Source organism: Cyprinodon tularosa, unplaced genomic scaffold (assembly GCF_016077235.1).
Source record: "Cyprinodon tularosa strain WSP-4 unplaced genomic scaffold, ASM1607723v1 ctg420, whole genome shotgun sequence".
NCBI classification, from domain to species: Eukaryota; Metazoa; Chordata; class Actinopteri; order Cyprinodontiformes; family Cyprinodontidae; genus Cyprinodon; species Cyprinodon tularosa.
This window is the reverse complement of record NW_024039142.1, coordinates 874,598-899,516: the sequence shown is the minus strand read 5'-3', so window position 1 is coordinate 899,516 and position 24,919 is coordinate 874,598. Positions and strand designations below refer to the sequence as shown.

At 36.3% G+C, this 24,919-nt stretch overlaps 1 protein-coding gene across 3 annotated transcripts in view; it reads left to right on the top strand.

Annotated features, from left to right (window-relative positions):
• Positions 1 to 23,118, top strand: part of atp8b3 (ATPase phospholipid transporting 8B3) — a 34,539-nt gene extending 11,421 nt beyond the window's left edge. For 2 of the 3 annotated variants that reach the window (XM_038299246.1, XM_038299247.1), the window contains 16 exons: positions 1,421 to 1,629; positions 5,387 to 5,418; positions 6,092 to 6,248; positions 6,637 to 6,825; positions 6,930 to 7,042; positions 8,671 to 8,838; positions 9,031 to 9,142; positions 9,250 to 9,325; positions 9,418 to 9,541; positions 13,778 to 13,964; positions 14,069 to 14,292; positions 14,578 to 14,661; positions 14,739 to 14,963; positions 19,501 to 19,639; positions 19,903 to 20,033; positions 22,109 to 23,118. In XM_038299246.1, coding sequence (XP_038155174.1) covers positions 1,421 to 1,629; positions 5,387 to 5,418; positions 6,092 to 6,248; positions 6,637 to 6,825; positions 6,930 to 7,042; positions 8,671 to 8,838; positions 9,031 to 9,142; positions 9,250 to 9,325; positions 9,418 to 9,541; positions 13,778 to 13,964; positions 14,069 to 14,292; positions 14,578 to 14,661; positions 14,739 to 14,963; positions 19,501 to 19,639; positions 19,903 to 20,033; positions 22,109 to 22,303 — 2,365 coding nt within the window. In that variant the 3' untranslated portion in view covers positions 22,304 to 23,118. The remainder of the gene's footprint in view (positions 1 to 1,420; positions 1,630 to 5,386; positions 5,419 to 6,091; positions 6,249 to 6,636; positions 6,826 to 6,929; positions 7,043 to 8,670; positions 8,839 to 9,030; positions 9,143 to 9,249; positions 9,326 to 9,417; positions 9,542 to 13,777; positions 13,965 to 14,068; positions 14,293 to 14,577; positions 14,662 to 14,738; positions 14,964 to 19,500; positions 19,640 to 19,902; positions 20,034 to 22,108) is intronic. The other variant, XM_038299248.1, reaches the window with a different exon arrangement.
• The last annotated feature ends 1,801 nt before the right edge of the window (positions 23,119 to 24,919 follow it).

The following is a 24,919-nucleotide window of genomic DNA, read 5'->3' as shown; positions in this document are numbered from 1 at the left end:
ATTTTAGGTTTCCCGTGCCAGTTGCATAAAAGAAGCCCCTAAACAAAGCCAAGGCCTTTTAATGGAGCCCTGCACAAAGTCAGCCCCCTGGGGACGCTGTCCTGCAGGTTTTAGAGGTTTCACTGCTTCAGGACAGCTGATTCTGATGATTGCAGTTCAGCAAAAGCTTTTTAATGAAAGTTTTACTTTTTAATTTCTGAAAGGTATATATTTAAACATTATTATATCTATTAATGTGGAAATGGTCTTGGTGATGAAATAATGACTATTGATTAAAGTGCTATTTCATCCATACTTAGCTTAAACTAAATGTGGATGGGACCTGGAGCAAATGAAGACATGGACAAGTCCATTAAAAACTGTCCATTGCTGTGTTTGAAAGAAAAACAGAATCCCAAACCGGCCCCTAAACACTAAGCATAAGCACTAACACTTCGTTTGTGTGTTCCTGCTGAGAGTCTGCCATATTAAAGGGGTCATAGAATGATTATATAGGGTATTTGGTGCTGGTCCTTAAGGTCTCTGAATTATGATGACCAGATTTTGGTTTATCAGATAAATATCAACTTTCAACAAAATACTCAAAAATTAAGTAAAATATTTTTTATTTTATAATCAGTTATTTTACATTCCACTTTTGGACAATCATTAATACTTTTGACTGAGAGGGGTACTCATGGCAAGACAAAATGCCCAAAGGGGTAAACAAGTCAAAATAGGATGGGAAACACTGGGATAGGGGACAGTTTGGGATTGAACCAATGCCTCATCATTCCAAGGGATTTTATTCCAGATATTTAGTAGCATTTTAATGTTAATTCTTATCTCTATCAATATAGTTGTTCTTTTAGATCTTTATCCTCGGTGTCCATCATGTTAACAGTGTGACAGACAGATCAATCTTGGAGTTTGTTTTGATGTTATTTGAATGGTGTCTTTGGCTTTAATACTAATGATGATTCTCATTCGGTAACATTATATACCTGGAAGTTTTTTTGTAACTTTTTAGCAGCCCAGTCCTAAAAAGGTTCAAACACTTTAGTAGAAGCATAACTATGATCAATAAATCGGCATCTCTTTAGCTCTACAAAAAAACAACTGATCTTCATATTAGACATTTTATTTGCCTTTTCAACTAAATACCAGAGGCATAAAGGTAAAGAAAAATATTTGTTTCTTAGAAGCTTGTTTCACGACAAAATGTCTCCACATTATTACAAGCATTGTTTGAATGTTATCACATTGTTCTAATCAGTAGTAGCCTTTTTTAATAGCAGCTTGACAGTAGGAAGGGCAGAGAGTCATTTACATCCTTTACTATATCCTCTGTATATTATGTGCTTAGCTAAGACATTTGGTGTCAATATTATGTGATTTTTTTATTCTAATATTCTTATCTACTATATATGTTTGTCTTTAGGTTTGAGGTGATACATACAATTCACAGCAATTTTATTGGCTGGGATTTAGAGATGTATTGGCAGAAGGCGGACCGACCTGTCGAGGTGAGGAATACCTCTCTAAGTGAGGAGCTCGGCCAAGTAGGTTACTTGCTGAGTGACAAAACCGGCACATTAACCCAGAATCGCCTGCTCCTCAGACAGTGCTGCATCGCTGGAACAATCTATGGTAACAATAACCAGTCCACTAATATAGCTTTAAATAATAAAACTTACCCAACCCAACTTACAAACAATTTGATGGAAAATAAGTATTAAACAGAATGTTTGTATTTGATTTTTAGGTTTGAAATCCATAGCTCCATAGATGCTCAAACAACTAATTCTTGTGTTATTTATTTTTTACCAAATCAAATATTGGCATGTGTTATGTTCCTTGGCTGAGTCTAGGGTGTGTAAGGAACCAACCTAAATTTAGACAGTGAATGAAGGAGTCAAAAGGAGGCATTTTAAAAGTTTATTCTGCCATTTCTTTAAGGATAAATAGTAAAGGCTTCAGGGAGAGCCCAGTCCAAAATAACAAACAAAACAAACCTAAAGAAAAAGAAAAGTGGACTTACCTAACTCCATATGAAACCAAAACATACAAACCTACAAAATAGCCTACCTAACCAACACATAAACAGGAGAAAACTGGGGTTAAACAAAAAGGCAGCTCTCCCCTACAAAACCCTTCAAGCAGGTTAACATGGTAGCAATCTTAACAGTCCATTAGATTCTACAATGAACACTAGGGTTGGGAATTGAAAAGATTTTCACGATTCCGATTCCCTTTTCGATTCTATGAAACGATTCGATTCTTTATCGATTCTTTTTTCGATTCCAATTTGGGGATAAAAGGAGAACAAACAGTTTGATTATCAGCATCAACTTTGTTTACTTAACTATTGCACAATCTTACAAACTCAACAAGATCAAGATGTCCACAGGAAATGTGAAACTGGAGTAACATCTGTGTTTAAATTAAAAATGAATACAAGAACAAACTTAATAACCAACAATGTCTAATAACAAATTATGGGATAATAACCTATTTTAAATAACAAAAAATACTAATTATAAAACAGTAGTAGGGAAAATTAACAGTTCTTTTGCAGAAAGATGAGCATATCTGCTTTTTCTGAAAGGATACGGGATCTTTCAGGGCTTATGGTGTCTCCAGCCGTGGAGAACACCCTCTCAGATGGGATGGAGGAAGCCTGCACACAGAGGTAGTTTTCAGCCAGTCCAGATAGCAAGGGCAGCGTATCTTGCTTGTTCCACCACCACAGTGTGCCGCTATCCCTGCAGGGGATGGAGGGCAAGCTTTTATAGAGCTGGATTTCCTGATGTACCCTCTGGGCTAAGGAAAGACGGGGCTTTGATTCACAAAGTGACCGCAGCTCGTTGTCTTCCTCCTCGAATAGTTCTTCCAACTTGCGTAACTTGCGTAGCTTGCGTAACTTACGTAACGTACGTAAAAAAAACGTGACGTAAGCCGTGCTCCCCAGAGCCGGCGCTCTAGGCTCTGGTGCTGCGGGAATCGAAAAAAGAATCGTTCAGCGAGCTGCCAAACGATGCCATGGAATCGGAAAATACGGAACCGGTTCTGAACAGGAACCGGTTTTCGATTCCCATCCCTAATAAACACAGAGGTGTATGGCAGATAAATGGCTCAGAGCCCCTGAAGTACCGCTTCACATGCCTTAAATAGTCTTCAGGTGATCTTGATTGGGCTGAGACTCAGGAAGTAGCAGACAGTCTTAAAGGCGGAGCCTAAAACAGAGCAAGGTGTTTATTGGAGCATTTAAAACAACACCAACAGCAGCATTAGAAGTAGAAACAGGAGAAATGCCACTAGATCTAAGGAGAACTAAACTAGGAATTAATTATTGGTTAAATTTGATGGGTAATAAATGTGAACATCCAACTCGGGAAATATGAAAATCATGTTGGGAAAAGGAAAAGAAAGAGTTGAGGAGTTATGGATGGAAAATTGAAAAGGACGTAAAAGAATTTAAAATGGATTCTCTGGAAATTAGTCAAACAGATCCAATATCAGTTATACCACCCTGGATTCTACCAGAAACTACAGTGGATTTATCAATAATGGTTAAGAAACAAGACAAATCAAATGTTGTAGATAGATATTCAGTGAAACACATTTAAATAATTAGTATAGTCATGTCCAAATTTATACAGATGCATCAAAAATCGCCGGAAAAATAGGAATATCGTGTACAATTCCAGAATTCAATGTGAATATAGGGAAGCGAATTACGGATGGGTTATCAATTTATACAGGTGAAATGTTAGCAATACTATTGGCTTTACAATGAATAGAGGATGTAAAACCACTGCAAACAATAATTTGCTCAGACTCAAGCTCAGCTTTGATAAGCATAAAATATAATAATACGGAAAGTAGGATGGACATCTTGTTGGAAATATATCATAATCTACTTAGAATACAAAATATGGGGTTAGTAGTAACATTTGTGTGGGTTCCAGCACATATAGGGGTAGTAGGAAACGAGAAGGCTGATAAAATGGCAAAGAAGGCAATACATAATCCTATTAGTTTTGCAGTTAGGATGAGTAAATCTGAAGGGAAAAGTAAAGCCAAAGAAGAGCTGATGAAACTATGGCAGAGAAGGTGGGATGAAGGGTTAACAGGAAGATGGTTTTATAAAATTCAGAAGTTTGTAGGAAGGAAAAAAAGGGAAGAAGGAGCAGGAAGGAGGAAAGAATAATAACAAGGTTAAGGTTCGGTCATACAGGGCTTAATTACTCACTTTTTAAAATACAGAAGCATAAAACTGGGAAATGTGATTATTGTGAGAAGTTTGAAACAATAGAGCATGTTATTTTAGAGTGTTATAAATATGAAGAAGAGAGAAGATGCATGTTGAGAGAGTGTGAAGATAATAAAGAAAGGTTTAATTTAACAGAATTTTTGAGGAGAGATTTGGGAAGTAGACACATATTCAAATAATTATTAGGTTTCTTAAAAAAACAAGGTTGTGTCATAGAATCTGAGTAGAGCAAGATGGTTGTGAATGTGTAAAGAATAACAAGGAGTAGTATATGCAAGCTATATGCAAGCTAGATAATATAAGTAGGTGTGTATGTGCGAATGTATATTTAATCAGAAGTTATTGTAGGAATTAGGTATGAAGTGAAAGTATATAGATCATCACAAACCACACTCCATACCAGTAAGTGGCGGTAATGCTACTAAAAGTTTGTTGCCAACCGCCAATAAAAACCAAGAAGAAGAAGAAGAAGAAGAAGAAGAAGGTGTTAATTAGATGCAAGAACAAAAAACAACATCCATCTTGGAGATGTAATAGAAAGAAAGTTAAGTTTTCTTTTGACTGAAGTCAAAGCTAATAATGTACAATTACTCAAAGGTATAAGATTTGTTTTTATAAGACCTGTAATTTTAAAATATAATAATTATGCTGTGAATTATACAATGTCAACAGAAGGCTAGCATTCAAAGGTTATACTCCTCAAAGGTTTAAACTCTATGTCAAGATATATGCAAAGGCAAGATGTTTTTGTTTTATCCTTGTCTGCACTTGTGCTTTATAGCTCTTGGATTGGAGTGTCCAATGTTCTGATAGATTTTAGAATCTGTGTGAGAGAATTTGATAACAAGCAGGTTTCTCATCACAAGGGAGAACCAAGGAAAGGTCTAAAATGCCGAAACTCAACAAAGCATAAACTAAATATTATCTGTAATTATACAACAGTTGTTTTAAGCATTTGGCTGTGTTTTTTGTGATTATTGGTAGAGAGTGTTTAATCACTGAGTTATTTGCAATTTTTTTGCCATTCTTGTAAAACAATATATTAGTGGGTTGTTCCTATAGATAACATGGTTTGTAATGTGATTTTTAGTAAACAGTTTAACAAAATAATGTATTTTTTTACTCCCATAGGTGACGCCTCAGTCAGAGCAGAGGATGTAAAGGTACACTCTAAGACACATATTCAGCCTCTGTTTTTTCTAAATTTTCTGTCATTGAAGGATTTGTTGACCTGAAGAAAAGAAAAACTGTAAGTCTTGCATTTACCTAAACACAAGTTTGAAGTGTCTTGCCCAAATACACAACAACTGAGACAGACAAGGAGGGAGTTTGAAGTGGCAACAGGCTACAGGATATCAAACAATATCCACAGTATCTTTAGTCAAAACCTTCCTCAGACCCACTGCAAGACAGACCGCTAGACACCATCATATCTGTCTTTAATTATTTTCATATACAATATGCTAAAAAACATAGAATAACAACACATAATTTCTCTTAGGGATCAATAAAATATTTTTTAACTAAATGTTGGACAGCAAAGATCCAAGTCATTCATTTTTTTTATATACTTTCAACCAAACAAGAAATTTATATTTGTTTATTTAATTTATTTACGAAAAAAGTTTTAAAAGATTACTTTAAATACATTTTTCTTGCATCTAGCAACGATACATTATTTTGCTGAACCTGAATGACCTCAGATTGGAAAGATTTAAATACAGTTTCCATGGAAAATTACTATACTTTCAAAGGTTTAATAGACCCAATTTCAAAATCTTCTGCAACAACGACACATTTCTTTGTTTGCTCATTGTTCCCAGTTTTGTTTTTCAGCCCGTAGATTTGAGTTGGAACCCCTTCTCCTGTGGCGGACTGCACATGTTCTGTCCCACACTTGTGGAGAAGCTCAGAGGACAGCAGTGTCCAATCACCACACAGTTTCTATCGGCATTGGCTCTGTGTCATACCGTCATGGCAGAGTGGAAGGAGGGTGAGGACTTTATGTTTGTTCTTAGCTACTTCAACAATCATTCTACAATTGACAATAATAATGTATGTTGGAAGTCATCAACTAACCTCATGTAGTTTCTACAGATACCACATCAGTGTTTTTTATATTTATCTATTAAAGGTGCTTGATTAACTAACTTTCCTCCTTACTATATATCAACCCTTCTAGAACAAAGTGTTTCTTTATATTTCTGTAGTAATATTGAGTTGTTAAACTTTGAATACTACTTTAAAATGTTATGTTGAAAGTGAAATATCTTAATAATCGATAGTTTTTAAACAGTCTCAGATTTGTAGAGATCTTCACATATTAATCTTGGAGTGTTATATTTATCGCTGGACTTTGTGCATTGGCAATATTTTTTCAGAGTCCCCAGTATACCAGGCTGCATCACCGGATGAGGAAACTCTTGTTGGGGCTGCAAGGGAGCTTGGCTGGGTCTTTCTTTCCAGAACAAGAGACTTTGTTGTCATCTCAGAGCTGGGTGTCTCTCGCCAATACCAGCTGCTGGCGTTGCTGGATTTTACCAGCAAAAGGAGAAGGATGTCTGTCCTTGGTAGGAGTGGCTCTTTAGTTAGCTCTGATTCAAGTTTTTGAGTCTGATAACATTTTCATTTGGCACTAAAAAATATAATTTTATTTTGTTTTTACTACTTATAGTACGTGAACCAGAGGGTGGAATAAAACTGTATTGTAAAGGAGCAGACATAGTGATACTGGAGAGACTTGCAAAGAACTGCCCAAACCAGGAAAGCACTGAGAAAGCATTAGAGGTAAAGCAGTTGAATTTTGATGGTAAACTGGCCCACTGTTATTAATTCCTAAATTTCAAGTTTTTTTCCAACTGTGTGTTATGAAAATTTTTGCCAGCTATTGGAAATAAGAGTGTTATTATCATATTTGCCATCAAAATGGTAATGCAATGGATATGTAATCTGTCCGATTGCTTTAGTTTAACATTCGACATTAAAAACATTCATATATGGTGCCTTGAAATATTTAACTTTCCTTCAATGTATTGTGTTAGAGCCACAGAGTATGTGGTATCTTATTGGAATTGTATGAGCTTGGCCCTTACAATGTATAATTTTGGGTTTGAGTGAAACAAAACATTATCCCGAAATACAGAGACGAGGATAAGCCCACTTTGCAAAACTACCCTTGGTGACAGAAAGCCATAAAAAGTCCTGTTTGCATTTTACCACAAGCTGCACACAGGATGGGGGGTCAAGAGATCAGAAGAGAGCAAAACTGAATTATTTGCCTCAATGCCAAATGGTACCTGTGAGGAAAAATTAAAGACATGTTCAAACTGAAAGCAGCCTCAGCTCAGCTGCACTTATAGGTATAGTGGAGGATGTTGTTTTCCCGGTGGGATCAGCAAAATAAGTGGTCTTCCTAATTGCCAATCATTCTGGTGATATGTTTACGTAAGGCCGTCCTATGTACTCGTCCCCATTTTCACTTACCACTGGTAAGTCTGACATAGTGGAAAAATTGCAAATCTTCTTTTGGAAAGTAAGCTTGAATGAGCGATGCAAACAGCAACTTTCAAACAACAAAAAGTGTGCATAAGGAGAAATTGGCCCATGCATGCTCTTGCACGTATTTAATAAAAGTTCCCTCTGTGGAGCAGGTACAGGCTTGTGCATGAACTTTTTTTTTTTTAAGTGGAGAGGGGAGGTCTTTTCAGAAAGTCACAAAAATCCTCCACTATAGAATTTTTCTACTTTTAGTAGATGGTCTACGCATCAGCAGTTTTAGTTGGACCCACTATCACAAGCTGGGAGGAGCTTGTGAGAGTTAACCTTGCGCTGCAAGCTGGATTGTCATGAGATCTAAGTTTTCAGTCTCACAACAAATAATGTAGAACTCAGCTCAGTTCTACTCATACCAATCTGGCTACTGCTAGGTCATGTGAAAGTTGCTATATCATATTGCATAGAAGCTTTTCTTAAGCAGAGTTAAGTCTGATAGATGAAAACCGTGTATGATTTTCCTCCTAACCCTATTTATTCTTCTTTTTTATTTTATTTTCATTTGTGAACAATTTAGAAGTGAATTAATGTATCAGTTTCTTCTTCACCATTATTAACAGTTTACAGACCAATTTTTGCTGATCCATCCAATAAAATTCTGATAGAAATTATTCTAAAAGTCATTAAATCTTGTGGTTTAAATGTTGGAAAATGTGGAAAAATTCATCAGGTATAAATGCCTTTGTAAGACACTGTAAAGAACAGTTAAACACTGAATAGTGATCAACACTTAATGATTAGTTGGATTTTCTGTCAAACCTCAGGTCTGTCCTTTTTTCCTTCACATTGGTTTTTGCTTTAAATATCACCCAAGGAATGATGTACAGTCTGTTATAAGGCCTTATTAACTCATCTTCTGTCAGCTGTTTGCTGAGGCCTGTCTGAGGACGCTGTGTGTTGCGGTTCGATCCATTCCCGAGGCGTTGTGGGAGAAGTGGAGTAAGACTCTGGCTCTGTCTGCTGCCATGACGACCTGCGAGCGTGACATCCTGCTGGAGAAGCTGTATGATGAGATGGAGAGAGATCTACTGGTGCCCTATGCCTGTGTTTCCTTCCATTTAAAACATGTTATTGATCTAGATAGTAATGATAGCCTAACCTTTACATTTTAGTTGAACACTTTCTATATTATTTTCAAGCAAATAAAAACTTTAGTTTTTAAGCATTTAAAATCTGAAATCCTGCTGAAATAAAACATTATTTGAAATAAAACAATGTTTTAGCTTCTGGGGGTCACAGCCATAGAGGACAGACTCCAAGAAGGAGTTCCTGAGACAATTGCTCTTCTTCAAGAGGCCGGGATCAAGGTATGGGTGCTGACAGGAGACAAAAAAGGTATGGTGACAAAGAATTTTACAAGTTTTTCTCCGTAAATTTGAGAGGGAAAATAACAGTTGATAATATGTTTCTTTGCCCTTTCTCTTTGCTTCTTTTGCCAACAGAAACTGCAGTTAATATTGGGTACTCCTGCAAACTACTGGATCCTGATAGCAGATTACTAGAGTGGCAAGAATTGAGGTTTGGATATAAAATAAAAGCAAATAGCCTAGAAACACTCTCATGCACATACTCTTGGTATCCCATTGATCATTGTTTGTTTGCTCATGCAGGCAGATCCTCCAGTCTGCAGACCCACAGGTCAGCTTCTTCAAAGCCAAGCAGACAGAGCTGTGGGCTACACACAAGGAGATGGCAAGAGCAAAAACTTCTGTTGTCCTCACCGGATCTGAACTGGTAAACTGCAGCCTACACAGTAAATAAAAAACATATAAGGTTTTCAGAGTTACGCCTGATCATTTTTTTTCCCATCATTTTCTATTGAAAATGCGTGTTGTGCTAGAGACATTGGGGTTAAAGAGCTGGAAAATATAATACTTGTATTTTGGCTTGTATAAAATGTATTTTTATGAGACTTTTTTTAATCCAACATAAAAAAGTGATTTTCAGTTGTTTTAACTTTTCCTTGATGTAAACCATGTTAAAAAAAAAAAAACCTATTATGTTAAAAATATGACGTTAACAACTGGACAACAACAACTAAGAGAAGCGTAAACAAAGACACCAAATTTCAATAGAAAGGTTCTATATCAGCAAGAGACAGGGATCAACCCTGGAGTAGTCATTTTGCAATTCAAAGGCTGTGAATTCAATTCCGGTTTTCTTCTATCACATATGAACCTTGGAGAGCAGTTAACTTCAAGTCACCTACAGTTTCTGTGTATTCTGGTTTGGGAGCGTAGTTGATTGGTTGGCTCTTCTGGTAACCATTTTGAGTGATTAGCATGACCAAAAATACAAACAAACAAAAAAAATCTATAAATTAAGTCCTTAATAGTCCATAAAATAAGCATATAAGAAAATGTTGCTTTTAAAAAGCAAGAATGATTTTGGGTTCAGAAGTCCATGTCAAAGTTTTTATTAACTTCAGTTTTTTATTACCCTCTGACAAACTGTTCCCTAATTGTAGGAAAATAATAAGGTAAAACAAAACCCTAGAAAAATGAATAACAAATCACTATGTATAAATCAAAACATGCAAACATCATATTTTATAAAATTGCAGCCATAATAAAGCTTTTAGACAGACAATTGCAATGTTTCAAAAATAATACACTGTTTATTTCTTTATGATTACAGTCTTTTTAATTACCTCTATAATTAGGGGAAAAAATATCATATTAAGCTCCCTGGTATGGCATGAAAGGTTTGAAAGGCCCCTAAAATAATGTTTCTATTTTTAAAAACTAGACACCAACAATTTAGCATGCGCAAAAATCTTCCGACATACAGTATATCATAATATGACCTTATGTCTTTTCACCACATCTAGCACTTGGTGCCTGATCTTCAGAGGGTTTTTGTGTCCTTAAAATGGTACAAAGTCATTTCCGCTCACAATTCAGCTGAAAAAATGTACAAACTTTTTTTAGGTGTGTGCCTTTTTTCCCATATGTAGATCATATTTTAATGACCAAAGTGCACAAATTTGTGGATGGAGGAAATGCAAACATATAGATTTACAACGTGCAAAGCCATTTGTGGTGGCAGTTTTTGAGTCTTCTTTAGTTCTTCTGTAAGTCAGGTGCAAACTGAAACAAGATGGAGAAATTCTATGTGCATGTAAACATATATGAGCCGTTGAAAATAACAATTAGAATTGAATTGACAAGCAGAATAATCTTTATAAAGAACAAAGTCAGTGGGATGCAGTGGGACAACTGACAATCTTTATACAATTAAACCTCATTAAAAAAAAAAAAGAAGCTAAATATTGATGCATGATCATAAAAATAGAATGTCAAAAAAGCCTGCAAAGAGACAAGGGGGGTTGAGTGGATGAAACTGCATCTCAGTGATTTTTCCGCCTCAATTTGATAAAAAAAAATGCATCAAGCATGGTCACATTTTGTGGGGGGGTTATATATTTTTCTTCTGTTTGTAACACGTTGGGATAGGCTACCTACAAGAGATGCTCTCTAATATTTTTCAACATTATCATTATTACCTCCAACTACACAGCTTTGAACCTTATCTGTATTTTATTGCTAATCTCAAACTGCCAGAAGAAAATGCAATCTGCTCATTTTCATAGGCGGAACTAAACCGGATGCACATCTTAACATTTGCGCAGCCTTTTGTGGATCACCCGCAACACACCACTTATGGCATGTAATTAAAAAAAATGCATGTGCAATAAAGACAACCAGAACACATTTTTTACTTCTAAAACAAAGAATAATTAATAGATAAAAAAAAGAAAACCTTAAGGTAAAGCTGATTTAATGCCTGTAGTGCTTGTAAGAGCTGTTGCAAAGACCTACAGAGAATCTAAAACAGATGAAAACCAGATCTCCTGCATTATGTGTGTATCAAGTCTAAAGGCAATAATTGCATTGCATTGCTCAACATAGCCACAAGGGCTTTTAGAGATCCTTAGATGATTTGTTAAGGCTAAGCTCATTGCATCACTGTGTCAATAATGTAACCTGGCTATAAATTATGAAGGTTTAAATCTATCAAATGAAGGCTGAATGTATAGGGAATTGTACAGCTCAAATCTGCCATTGCTATTGCCTTTTGAATTTGGATATATAATATGCAAAGTTTAACTTTCTGCTAATTTGAATGAAAGACTGGGGAAAACAAATACATAACATCATACAGTCTTCTGCACAGATTCAACTTGAAATATGATCACAGCTGTGCAAACAGTAGAGAATAATAGAGGAAACCCACAACATAATGCTTCAAAGCATAATAGCTTTAGCTTGATTTATGATCATAATGCACAATTGAAAAATAATAGAGAAGAGCAGTGGTTGTATAGAAAAAGTCTGTTCAAGCCATTAACAACATAAAGCCAACATATGCTTTCCCTTCATGCTCACTTCATGCTCGGATTTCATTTAGACGATTGTCTAATACACATAATTTTGAGTTTGCACCTGTAAAATCAGAGGCTAGAGAATTAATTCAAACATAAAAAGCTAACTGTCCACTGATAGCCGTGCTACACCAGCCTAAGCAGTCCTGCTGTTTTTTTCCACAGCAGCCTGTCAGGAATTAGGAAATAGAAAAAGCTTTTTATTGGATGCATCATTAGTGACCATTCTTGAATACAAAATGAGACATCAATATTCGGTGGCATTTTTTAAAGCCAAAAAGAGGTATTAAAACCTAATAAATGCTTTAGCCAAGTTTCAATGCAATTCAATTCAGTTTATTTATATAGCGCAAATTCACAACACATGTCACCTCAAGGCACTTTACAATTCAACCAGATCATACAGTCAGATTGGTTCAAATTTTCTTTAAGGAAAACTGGTTAATTGCGTCACCTCATTGACTCAGAGGCAATCCCTCACACTAAGCATGCTTGTAGCGACAGTGGAGAAGAAAAACTCCCTTTTACCAGGAAAAAACCTCCAGCAGAACCTGGCTCAGTGTGAGCAGCCATCTGCCAAGTCCAACTGGGCTTCAAGGAGACAGAAGCATAAATACAGAAAGAAGCAGAGGTACAAAATGCAACTGTCAACCTGCTGCACAGGTGGCCCTGTCCAGGAAAGACACTGCTAGGCAGATGAGCTCCAAGCCAGCTTCAATGCCAGAGGATGAAGAGAGCACATCCAGCCAGTCACAGTCAGAGAAACAGGGCTACACTGAAAAACAGGCCAATCTCCAACATCTATAAACAAAGGTCTTGATGGCAGCAGCACGGCTTATATTTCTCTCGAGGATGGTGTCACAACCAAACAGGAACAGACCAGATGAAGCTTCTATGAGAACAAGCAGAGAGAGCTTAGTGTTAGACATTGAACTAACAAATTCTGCAGAGTGGGGGAATAGAGATAGAATGAAGCAGAATTATGAAAAAGGGGTCCCTATGTCCTCCAGCAGTATATGCTTGTAGCAGCATTACTATAGAGATAGCTCAGGATAACCTGGTCCACTCTAACTATAAGCTTTATCAAAAAGAAAGCTTAAGCCTATTGTCTTAAAAGTAGGCAGGATTTTCTGCCTCACGGACTAAAACTGGTAGTGGCTTCCACAGGAGAGGAGCCTGATAACTAAAAGATCTGCATCCCATTCTACTTTTAGAAATTCTAGGAACAACTAATAAACTTGCAGATTGAGAGCGAAGTTCTCTGTTAGGAACATGAGGAACAATCATATCTCTCATATCTCTTGGCAGATGGAGCTTGGCTATTTAAGGCTTTATATGTGAGAAGGAGGATTTTAAATTATATTCTGGATTTAACAGGAAGCCAATGAAGAGAGGCTAGGATAGGAGATATAAAATCTCTCTTTTTAATTTTCATCAGAACTCTAATAGGCATTTAACTACAGTTTGTGGACCTTAGTAGATAGTGTAGAATTACAGTAGTCAGTTCTTGAAGTAACAAATGCATGCACTAGTTTCTGATGGAATAGTTTGCTGATTTAGCTACTAATTATGTTTGTCACATACAGGCAGAGTTTGAAGAGAGACCAGAATGGGGGGCCTCCTTCATGAGTGTGGCAGAACAGTGTCAATCAGTGCTGTGTTGCAGAGTGACGCCTGCTCAGAAAGCTGATATAGTAAAGTTGGTCAAGAAGCGCACCAGCTCAATCACCATGTCCATTGGTGATGGTGCTAATGACGTCAACATGATCAAGAGTAAGTCTGCTGAATAGCAAATACTTGTTTATGAAGAAAGCCCAGGACAAATACTGCACTTATTTTATTATGTTTTTTTTTTTACTTTGCTCTTCCAACACCAGCGGCTCACATTGGAGTGGGGCTGGCTGGTGTGGAGGGAGGTCAGGCAGTACAGAACGCAGACTTTGCAGTGTCCCAATTCAGGTTTTTACAAAGGCTGCTGCTGATCCATGGACGCTGGTCCTATCGCCGCATTTCCCTCTTCCTTTGCTACTTCCTGTTTAAGACCTGTGGTTTTGCTCTTGTGCACATTTGGTTTGGGATCTTCAATGGCTTCAGTGCTCAGGTTAGAAACATGCTTGCAAAGCTGAACGACTTAATCTCCTAAAGCAGGGGTCTCCAAACCTGGTGCTCAAGAACTATGGTTCTGCAGATTTTAGATGCATCCCCGCTCAGACACAACCTATTCAAATGACTGAATTACCACTTCAGCATACCATCAGATTCAGCAAAAGTCTGGATGGTTTAAAACCTGCAGGACATCTTGAGGGTCATGGTTAGAGACCCCTGCCCTAAAACTACATCATGATATGAGGTTAACTTTTGAGATAAACCATTTTTTCCCCCACAGTCTCTGTATGAGACATGGTTCATCGCACTCTACACTGTCTTTTACACGGCAACGCCAGTGATGTGCATGGCCATTTTTGAACAGGTCAGTATGTTGATTTTATTAAGCAATTTAAAAGATAAATATGAACACAAAGAGGTTGCATATTTTTTGTGTTTTAGGATGTGAGTGCAGAGTGCAGCCTAAAATATCCTGAGCTGTACAAGAGTGGACAGAGGAAGGAGTTGTCCAGTCCTAAAAAGCTAATCATGCATCTCCTATATGCTGTCTACACGTCGCTTGTTCTCTTTTTCATCCCATGTGGAGTTTTCTACAACACAGCTTATGATTACCAGACCATGGCAGTCACGGTTGCAATGGCAGCCACCTTCATTGCCACAATTGAGGTAAGGATGACTTTTTGTCACAAATAATGGTAACCTGTAATGACTTGTACCTTAAGTCAAACTCACTGGAAAAAATAAGAATCATTGGTGTTGCACAAATACAATGACTTATTAGAGGTATTTAATGGGGTTGCAGTCTCACCTTTTTTTATGTTTAAACCACAATTTCAATTTAATTTTTACTCCTCCTTTTTCCGATATCCTTGAATAAAACAAAGCATTACGCTTCGCCTTCAAAAGAAACATATGTTTTAATAGAGTCCTACTGTGTGCAATTTAATCCCAGAATAAATACAGTCATAAAGGTAGGAATAGGGATGAAGTTATGTAAAAATTCAAAATAGTTAAAAAGCTTAAATTGTATGTTTGGACAAGCTCATGGTACATGATTCAATCCATTCAATCCATAGACAGAGTAAGGTGCAGATTGTAAATTTACAAATACATGGCTGCCCACTTAAACTGACAAGCCAAATAAGGGGAGAATTAATTAATTAAACAAGAATTAATTAAACAAAAATGCATCTTTTTGGCAAATCTCAATGCCAAGAAAATGCCAAATAATGTGTGGGAAAAAATAGCAACACAACATCTTATTCTAAAAAAGGACATTCCCATGGTGAAGCATGGTAGGAGTAACGTCATGCTATGGAGATGTGTTGCTTAACAACCTGAAAAGCTGATCAGGATTATTCAAAGAATTAAGGGAGAGAAATAATAGAGTGGCAAGGCTGTCATGGCAAAAGAAATGTCTGTCATGAGATTTAATCAGTAGTCTATGGTTATTTATTGTGGGAGATGCAACCACAGTAAATTCAGTCTTTCCATGGATGGCCACTCATCCTACAGGATGACCACTCCTTTGACCGTTATCTGCTGTTTTTTCTCCTTTACTCAGCCATGACTTTCAGCATCTAATTTTAATAGCAAGTGCATTGATAAATTGCTGCAGTCTAAATTCTCCCATTATGCAAAGTGACAGAATTTACTGCCAACGTTCTGTTTCCCAGTGTGACACATTCAAGTCCTGCAAGATTATTGAAATTATACACTATCGGGCACCAACATTAAAATTTAGCAAATAACATAACATCTTCATATGTAATGCTTTTACCTCTCATAGTTAGTAGCAACCGCTAAAGATGACTTCAAAAAGATGAGTAAGTCTTCTGGATGGGTCCCTCTCTCTTGAAATGTTTTGTCCCTTATTTAAGAAATTACTTTAATCTTAAGATATTAATGATTAGTTCATGTATTGTGTATAGAGCCTTTAGCAGACAGAATAAGACAAAATAAGAATAGAAGTGGGATTAAGCTGGTGGTTATGAATATGAATTAGCGATGTATGCAGACAATGTGATGGTGGCAATATTGGAGGTTAGGAAATCCTTCGATAATCTAATGGAAGAAATACAACTATATTGTCAACACTCAGGATACAAGCTAAATACACATAAATCAGAGGTTATGATAATAGAGGAAGTGCACAATGAAATTAGAATTAAGTTGAATTTCAAATGGCACTGCGACCATTTAAAGTACCTGGGAGTATATCAAAATCAATTGCGATAAATTAACACTCCAGGTTAAAGCTAAGTTTAGTAGATGGAAGATTCTGATCTTATCAGTGCTTGAGAAAATTAAATCTATCAGAATGATTTCTTTGCCCAGATTCTTAATTATGTCTTAAACTTTGGCTAGCTACATACCACCCAGGTACTTTAAAGAATGGGATGGCTTGATGAGAAAATTTATCTGGGATAATAAAGAAAAAAAAAAAAAACGGGTGAAACTTAAAAAATTTAAATTACCAATATTAGAGGGAGGATTAGCACTACCAGATCTAGCGACATATTTTAAAGTAGCCCAGATGAAGTCAACAATAACTTGTGACTCTAATAAGTGACTCTAATAATCCTAAATGGCAAGACGTGGAAATGTGTAAGGCACGTTTAATCGAATCTTTTATAACTAAAGAGAAAGAACTTAAAGAAATAAAGTATAACTATTGTATAGGAAACAACATTAAGGTGTTGAAAATAATTATTAGATGCATGAATAAAGGGTTCACTTGAGAGAAATATTTAGGGATCCTGAATTTAAGAAGTATACAACAGATCAATTATTCAATAATCCATCCATCCATTTTCCGTCACGCTTATCCCAAAGGGGGTTGCAAGGGGTGCTGGTGCCTATCTCCAGCTTTCTAAGGGCGAGAGGCGGGGTACACCCTGGACAGGTCGCCAGTCCATCGCAGGCAAACACAGAGACAAACGGGATAAACGACCATTCACGCACGCACTCACAACTAAGGAGAATTTAGAGAAGCCAATTAACCTAACAATCATGTTTTTGGACTGTGGGAGGAAGCCGGAGTACCCGGAGAGAACCCATGCATGCTCGGGGAGAACATGCAAAGAGTTTGCTTGGAAAATAATCATGATACATTATGGTACTTCATGACTCCAGAAAGTTTGAGTAAATATAAAAAGGTAAACTGCAAATGTTGGAGGAATTGTGGAGAGGAAAATACTAATTGCGCAGAGATTTTCTATATTTGTAAAATAATACAACCTTACTGCAAAGAAGTATTTCAAATTGTTGAAGTGAAACTGGATTTAAAAGAAGAAAATATTATGTTAGAAAAAATCCAAACAGATATAAATTTATTTGAAAAGTATATTTTTCAGATACTAAGGATTACAGCTTTAACAATCATAACAAAGGAATGGAAAAAAAAAAAAAAAAAAAAATATATATATATATATATATATATATATATAATAATTTAAACTGAATGAGAAGATAACTCACAAAATAAGGAATATGGACCAGGATGTTAACAAAAAATGGTTTATAAAAAAAATGGAAAGTACATAAATATTGTGAAATGGCCTTATGCAGCAACTCTTTATTATTTCTTAAGTATTTAAACTATGATTGAAATGGTTGAAACTATACCTAAAACATAACTGAAATACATTTAAATGATAATGGTTATTAAAATGTAATGTACATGTACTGACCTAACTAAATTAATACATAAATATAATATGTTTTACAATTAATGCTTATTGCTAAAATTGAAATCAAGGCCATTTATATTAGATACTGTATATTATGTGAAAATGTCAAATGTAAACATAGAACATAAGGCAAAATTAACCAAACCCATTTCCTCCTCAGTAATTTATCACTGTCCTTTTATTTTTGATTTTTTTTTCTGTTTGTGTTTCTTTCTGTATAATAATTATTGTATATTACTTATTAAATTGTTGCTTATTATCTATTAAAAATTAGAAAACAAAGTTACAAAAAGATGTCATGATTACTCTCTGTGATAACACCCAAGTATAGTAGCAAAGCAAGGACAAAAATAAACATTTAGATAAAAATCTCGGATTTAGATATGAATACTTAGATATAAATTAGTATTCATATAAATTATAATTTATACTTGGTCCGACTAAATGTTAGAAAAAACATAATATATGTAAAAAAAAATGCACTAAATAGCAGAAATGCGATAGGGATTTTATTCACATTTTAGATGAATCTGTATTATTTATTTTATGAAATGCCTTTCACTGTGGAATTTCATCATTGTGTTTTCATCATTCTGTGCTGCCTCAACCAGGAGTTTTCAACTTGGTCCCCACTGTCCTGCATGTTTGAAATGTTGCTCTGCTTCAGCACACGTGACTAAAATCATATTACATCATCAGCAGCCATCTAGGGCCTTTTTAATCGACTATTTATGTATAAATGTAAGAATCAGCATTTACACAGTTACAACAGAATATTTTGAGTAGCAGGTATATGCTTTGGGTTTTACAGATGAAGCACACATTGCTTTTGCATATATTTCTGAAAAAACTCATTTTTAATCACAGCAACATTAATTGCCAAAATAAAAATAATGCAAATGCTAAAATCATTCAATAGATTCTTAAAACAGACCAGACTCTTGTTTTCTAATTTTTTTGTTTGACCTAAAAGTGTTCTTTTATATTTTATATATGTTTTGAGCTTTGCAAGTTAATGATCCATATCCCCTCTGTCTAATGTATACTGTGATTTGTTTTGACTTTAGAAATACAAATCCATTAATTTAATACACTATTTATCTGTGTTTGTTTTCATTGACAGATAAAGATTTTTCCACTGCCTGTCAAAGCATACAAACATTGTTGTCAGTAGCATTAACTGTTAGAATTGGCTCACAACTACTTTATCGTTTTTTTGTCAACCACATTCTGCTCTGTGGTGGGGTTTTATCATGCTGACCCTCTGTCTTACTGCTATACTATTTGTCCGTCTAATTATATTAATCTTAATCTGTTAACATTGTTAACATTTCCACAACAAAACCTCCCTTTCCATATTATTGTCTGCATTAATAAATAATGTTCAGTTAAAAATAGACTTTCTCACTGTCTTTAAATCTTTAAATTAAGATTTTAGTAAAAATGTTACTCTCCTTTTCTTTACATTCATCTACATTCATCTGCTCATTCTTTTCTCATTTTTTTTTCAGATTGTTATGGTGACCAAATACTGGACAAAGTTCAGTATTGCAGCTGTTTGCGTCTCAGTGGTTCTGTTCTTTATCTGTACTAGAATCACTCACAGCAGTCGGCTTTTTCAGAGCTCGCCTGCTGATTATTACTTCCTTGGTAATTTTATTTTCAAAGTATCTTCATTATATTTTTTTACTTCTTAATTATATATGATATTACCACTGAAATAGGATCATTTGCACTTCCATCCATCCATTCAGAGACTGAAGGATTTTATCTAAAATAGCAACAAAAAAGAAAAACAACTGGCTGTGCAGCAACGATGTACATTTAAATTATTCTTCTGTTCATGGATAAATTAAGGTGAGATGTTAGTATTCCAGTTGCAAGGTTTGAAGCCTGTGTTTGTTTTTCCCCAGGTGTGTCTGAAAAGGCCTTCATTGATCCGGTTGTGTGGCTCACAGCTTTTCTCACAACTTGGACTGCTGTTCTGCCCTCGGTCACGGCTCACGCCCTCAATGTCATTCTCACTGTGCACAATAAACACAAGGTGAGGCATCATTCCGTATCTAGCAGCAAAACTTTCATTAAAAAATTTAAGGACATGCATTATCAATTTAAATGTTTTTACCTTGATAGTTTCAGACTTGCTCATTTTCATTTGGGTGTCAGATTTCATTTTTTAAATATGTTTTCATGACAAATGTCAAAAAGGAAAAAAGGAATAACAGCAGAAAACTCTATAAAGAAAAGCACTGGACACACATCATCCGAGAATAGAGTCAACAGCTGCCAGAAAGAGATCTTACTAATGGCCACCTAACCATTAGGTCACTGAAATATCAGGATGATTTTGTGGTTAAAGGTATAGTGGAGGATTTTTGTAAATTTTTGAAAGGACCCGTCCTCTCCATGTTTAAAAAAAATGCACATACACAACACCAGTTCAGGGAACGCATATTAAATGCGTGCAAGGGCCAATTTCTCCTTATGCACGCTCTGTTTAAAAGTTGCTGTTTGCATTGCTCATACAAGCTTACTTTCCAAAAGAAGATTAGCAATTTTTCCACTATGTCAGACTCACCAATGATAAGTGAAAACGGGGACGAGCACTTAGGACGGCCTTACGTAAACATATCAACAGAATGACTGACAATTAGGAGGACCACTTATTTTGATGATCCACTATACCTTTAAATGTTAAACTAAGATGTAAGTTCATACCGTGGTTTGGAGTTTTCTAATCAACAGTTTTAAAGTGTTTGGTTGCGAGCCCAGCCTGCCTGTATTTTCTCACAGTAATTAAAACAATTGTAGTTGGAAAAAATAAATTAGGGCAGAAATCATCAAGTTGATGTTTTCCTCTCGCGATCATTGTCTTTCTGTTACACACCGATGTCCACAGTTTTGTTTCTTTTTATTAGCAAGCTGTTCAATGGTTTTGTAAAATCTGCCTGTAAAGGAAAACAGCTAAACGTTTTGTTTAGTTTTTTTTATGAATATTTCCTTTTTGTACACATTGGGCAAAACCCTTAATTTGAGCATTTTAGGTATCAAAACCTTAAGCTAAGGACAAAGCCATTAAAATTAATCCGAAACCTCGAGTTGTTAGAATGGAAATCACAATACTGGGAATAAGATAAATGAAGTTTTTCATGCAACTAATTACTGAGGTTAATATCTGGTAAGACTAGTTATTAATTAATTAAATTTAACATTACATGTCAGAAATCTTTTTTTTTTTACTAAAGGATATACATAAATGTTAAAACTTCAGTAAAATACATTTTCTTTAGTGAGAAAGTTTGTGCTCAAAAACACACACAGTCTCTCCAGTGGCTGCTGACTCAGAGTCAGAAGTTATCTATTGAGGCAATTTTTCAACATTAGAAACCATGAAAGTAATTCCCCACTACCTTTTCAGTGAGTATAAAAAACTCTGCCTCTGTCATCTGTTTTGTTTATTTTTCTTTTTTGTTTGTTTTTTTTTTTTACTTTTCTGTGTTGCCTCCTTACAGCCATGCCACCAACCATTTTAGTTTAATTCCTACCATTAATTGATATGTGGTCTTTAATGTTGATTTAAAATGTCAGAAAGGCTGGCTATTCCACTCTTACAAGGATTTTAAAGAGGCATGTCCCAAAAATATTGTTATTCTTTTGGCAATTAATGTTTTGAAAATTACTTAAAACTTTGGAATGTGTTGAAAAATTACCACGACTGAAGTCGTGTGGCTCTGCAAAAGAAGGATGTTGTATTTTAAAATGTAGCTGAGTTTTGCACTTTCAAATTTGATTTAGATTCACTGAAGTGTGTGCGGGACAGTGCACATTTTTTATTTCAATATCCTATACATACAATCTGGTAAAACAAATCATACTCACCATCATAAAAACGTGAAAATGTGTATTCCTAAATAGCTATTTGTTTAAACGTTCATATCTATTTTAAATGACAATCTTCACATATTTTGTTAAGTTGCTGTTTGTAGCTATCATGTTTAATTACCAGCTTTTTGCTTGAAACTAAATACTTGTTTGAAAATACAGAAAAAATATGAAAGTTTGAAACTCCATCCATTTATTTTCATGTTTATATTTATCCCTGATGTGTGTTTCTTGCAGATACACAGCTCATCCCCTCCTCCAGTGGAGTTAAGGTCAAAGTTCAGTAGAGGGTCATCACTCCGCCGGTCATCATATGCCATTTCCCAGGGTGCCGGGCCTGGGCGCCTCATTAAATCCGCAACTTCCATTCGAAATACAGAGACGTTAAAAGATGAGAAGGTGAATATCAGTAAAAAGCCATCTGATATTTAAGGGCATCTAAGAACAAGCAGTCTACAGTCTACTTTGGCAAAGTGCTTTATTTGGCTTTTTTAGGCAGATAGAGCCCAGATAGCTGTTTCCTGAGACCAAGAAATCTTAAGGGCTACCGTATATGGTGCCCCACAAAGTTGGCAGGAGGGTCATTGTTTCTGCCTAATAAACCCAGGGGAAGGTTTTGATTAGAAAATGCTGAATTTTGAATAGACTTGGTGATGCTACATTGACATGTGCTGCATGATTTGTATCTGACTGCTACAGTAACAGTACAGAAACAAAGTTCAGTTGATTGTTTTTTTTGTTTTTGTTTTTTTAGGAATTGTGCAATGAAATGAAAATCCTATACTGACTATGCATCTATTTGTACCCACTGTGGGAACTATGCTAGGAGCAAATAAACTGTTGATTTGAAATAGTCTTTATTTATGGTTTCTTCAGAGTCTTAATCATAGTCGTATTTTACCATAATGAATGGGCCAATCCAGGGATCCAAATCAGATTAAATGACAATAGAATATAATAAAAGATTTTCTAATAATACAGAATGAAAAAATACAGTTATTCTTGCAAACATCAAACTAGTTTGGGGTATGGAGAGAAAGCAGGAAAGAATAAAAAGCAGTTCTTACGGTTATTTAATGCTAAATTAACCCACATGGTTTTATTGTTCCTTCATGAGTTCATAATTATTGCTTCAAAGTCTTGATCATAAAATGTGGACACAATGAGTTGTTCATGTATTTTCTATATGATCTCTGAGTCTCTAGGATTTTAATGTTTGCATAGCCCTATTTTACTAATAAAGAATATACTTGAAAATGTAATACCGTAACCTGCCTTTGAATTAATTCACACGAAAGAAATCGACAGGCCCACTTTGTTTTACAATTGTTTTATTTGTTAATTTATTTCAAAACACGCAATTTACCCATATTATCCTTTTAAGATTTTTTATTTTTCTGTAACAGTTATTACTCAGGTTTTTTACCTTCTCGAGAGTCTCAACTAGAGTGAAACTAAAAGTCCTCCACAGGCTCTCCGGCTTCTGCAGTGGGAGGAGGGTGGGAGAGAGGCTTTCTGATCAGATGTGAGCAGGTTGCTTCCCCATTTCTACCTGGACGGATACGTGTCTGCATCTGTGTGAAGGTTTGAATCAGGAAATGTGTGTGTATCTGTGTGCGTTTAAGTGCAAGACATGGAATGTCCACATGGCCGAATAAATCACAGGAACCATATAGAACAGCCTGGAAAGCCATATATTGTCTTCCAGGTTTTGGCAGCCAGATTGTCGTACCTCTGATTTTATCTTTGGTTTCAGAAAAATAAGGAAACAAATATTGTCAAAGGGGCAGAGTCACCCTCCTCAGCATGTGCCTGTGTCTGTTTGTCTACCTGTAAGTCCATCTGAGTGCAATACGATCCACCGTCTCCAGACGACTTTGTAAACTTGAGTAAGAACAATGTTAAGCGTCTTTGCATTGATTGTGGCCCTTCCTTGGCGCTAGGGACAAAGACAGTCAAACATTGTGGGACAGTGGAGCCATGATCAGTGGAATGGGGCAGGAGGGTTGTAAGGAGAGGTGGGAGTAGGGGTCAACTTGCAAACATCGGCTTGGGCTACATTTTGGCGTCAGTGGCAGTTTGGGCTTTTGTGGTGAAAATACTGGGTGCTGCAGTGCCACTCTATCCCCGGCCGCTCAGAGCAAGAATGAACCAAGCGACTGGTGCTGCTTCACCCTCGTAAGACTGGCGGGGCGAAAAGAGGTAGAGAAGGGTCCAAGTGTGAGAGTTAAAATGTGGAGTGGGGGGGCTGGGGGTTGAGGGTTATACACTCTGACCCAGCAGCAACGATTAAGATTGGGGAGGGTCAGGTGTTTGCATAGTTCTCTGTGCAAAAGCCACCAACCGGAGCCATTTTTATTTCCTCGCGGCTGGCTACATCATCATTAGATCAGCAGACAGTGGGTGATGGGAAGCATGGTCTTTGCACCAAAGCTCTCTGGTTTTGAGGCAGGAGATGAGGCAGAGTTAACAGTAAGAGAGGGCAAAAAGAGAGATTTTAGCCAATGATGGGGTGAATAATGAATGTATTTGAGCAAGCTGGAGGGGGTTGGGGGTATTGGGGTGAGTCGTTTGGCAGTTGCACACTGCAGCTCATTTAGATCCAGAGAGCCTCTTCTCCCATGATTTTTACACTTTTATCCTCCCCTTCCTCCTCCCCACTGGCCTGCCCTCTCTCTACCTTTTTTCTTGTTTTGAAACTGATTGTCTTCTACCATCACAAAGACACTTGGTTCTGATTGATTAACAGGTAACAGAAGAGGGAGAGCACAGTGTGACTGGGGGTGTCTCTACATCGGTCCAGCCTGGACAAACCATAGAGTTCGGCTGTGAGACGTTGCCCGAAGCAAATGCTGTTTGACAGCAAATGTGGGAAACGTTTCAGGGCGGACACTGGTTTGCCATGGTACCGCTGTTGGTTGGTCAGTCAATCGGCAAGAAATGGTTTTAGATTTTTGCATGACAAATATTGCAACCCATAGCAATGAAACATAAAATAGAAAAAAAACACTGTTTTCCACATAGGTACAAATGAACACATATACACAT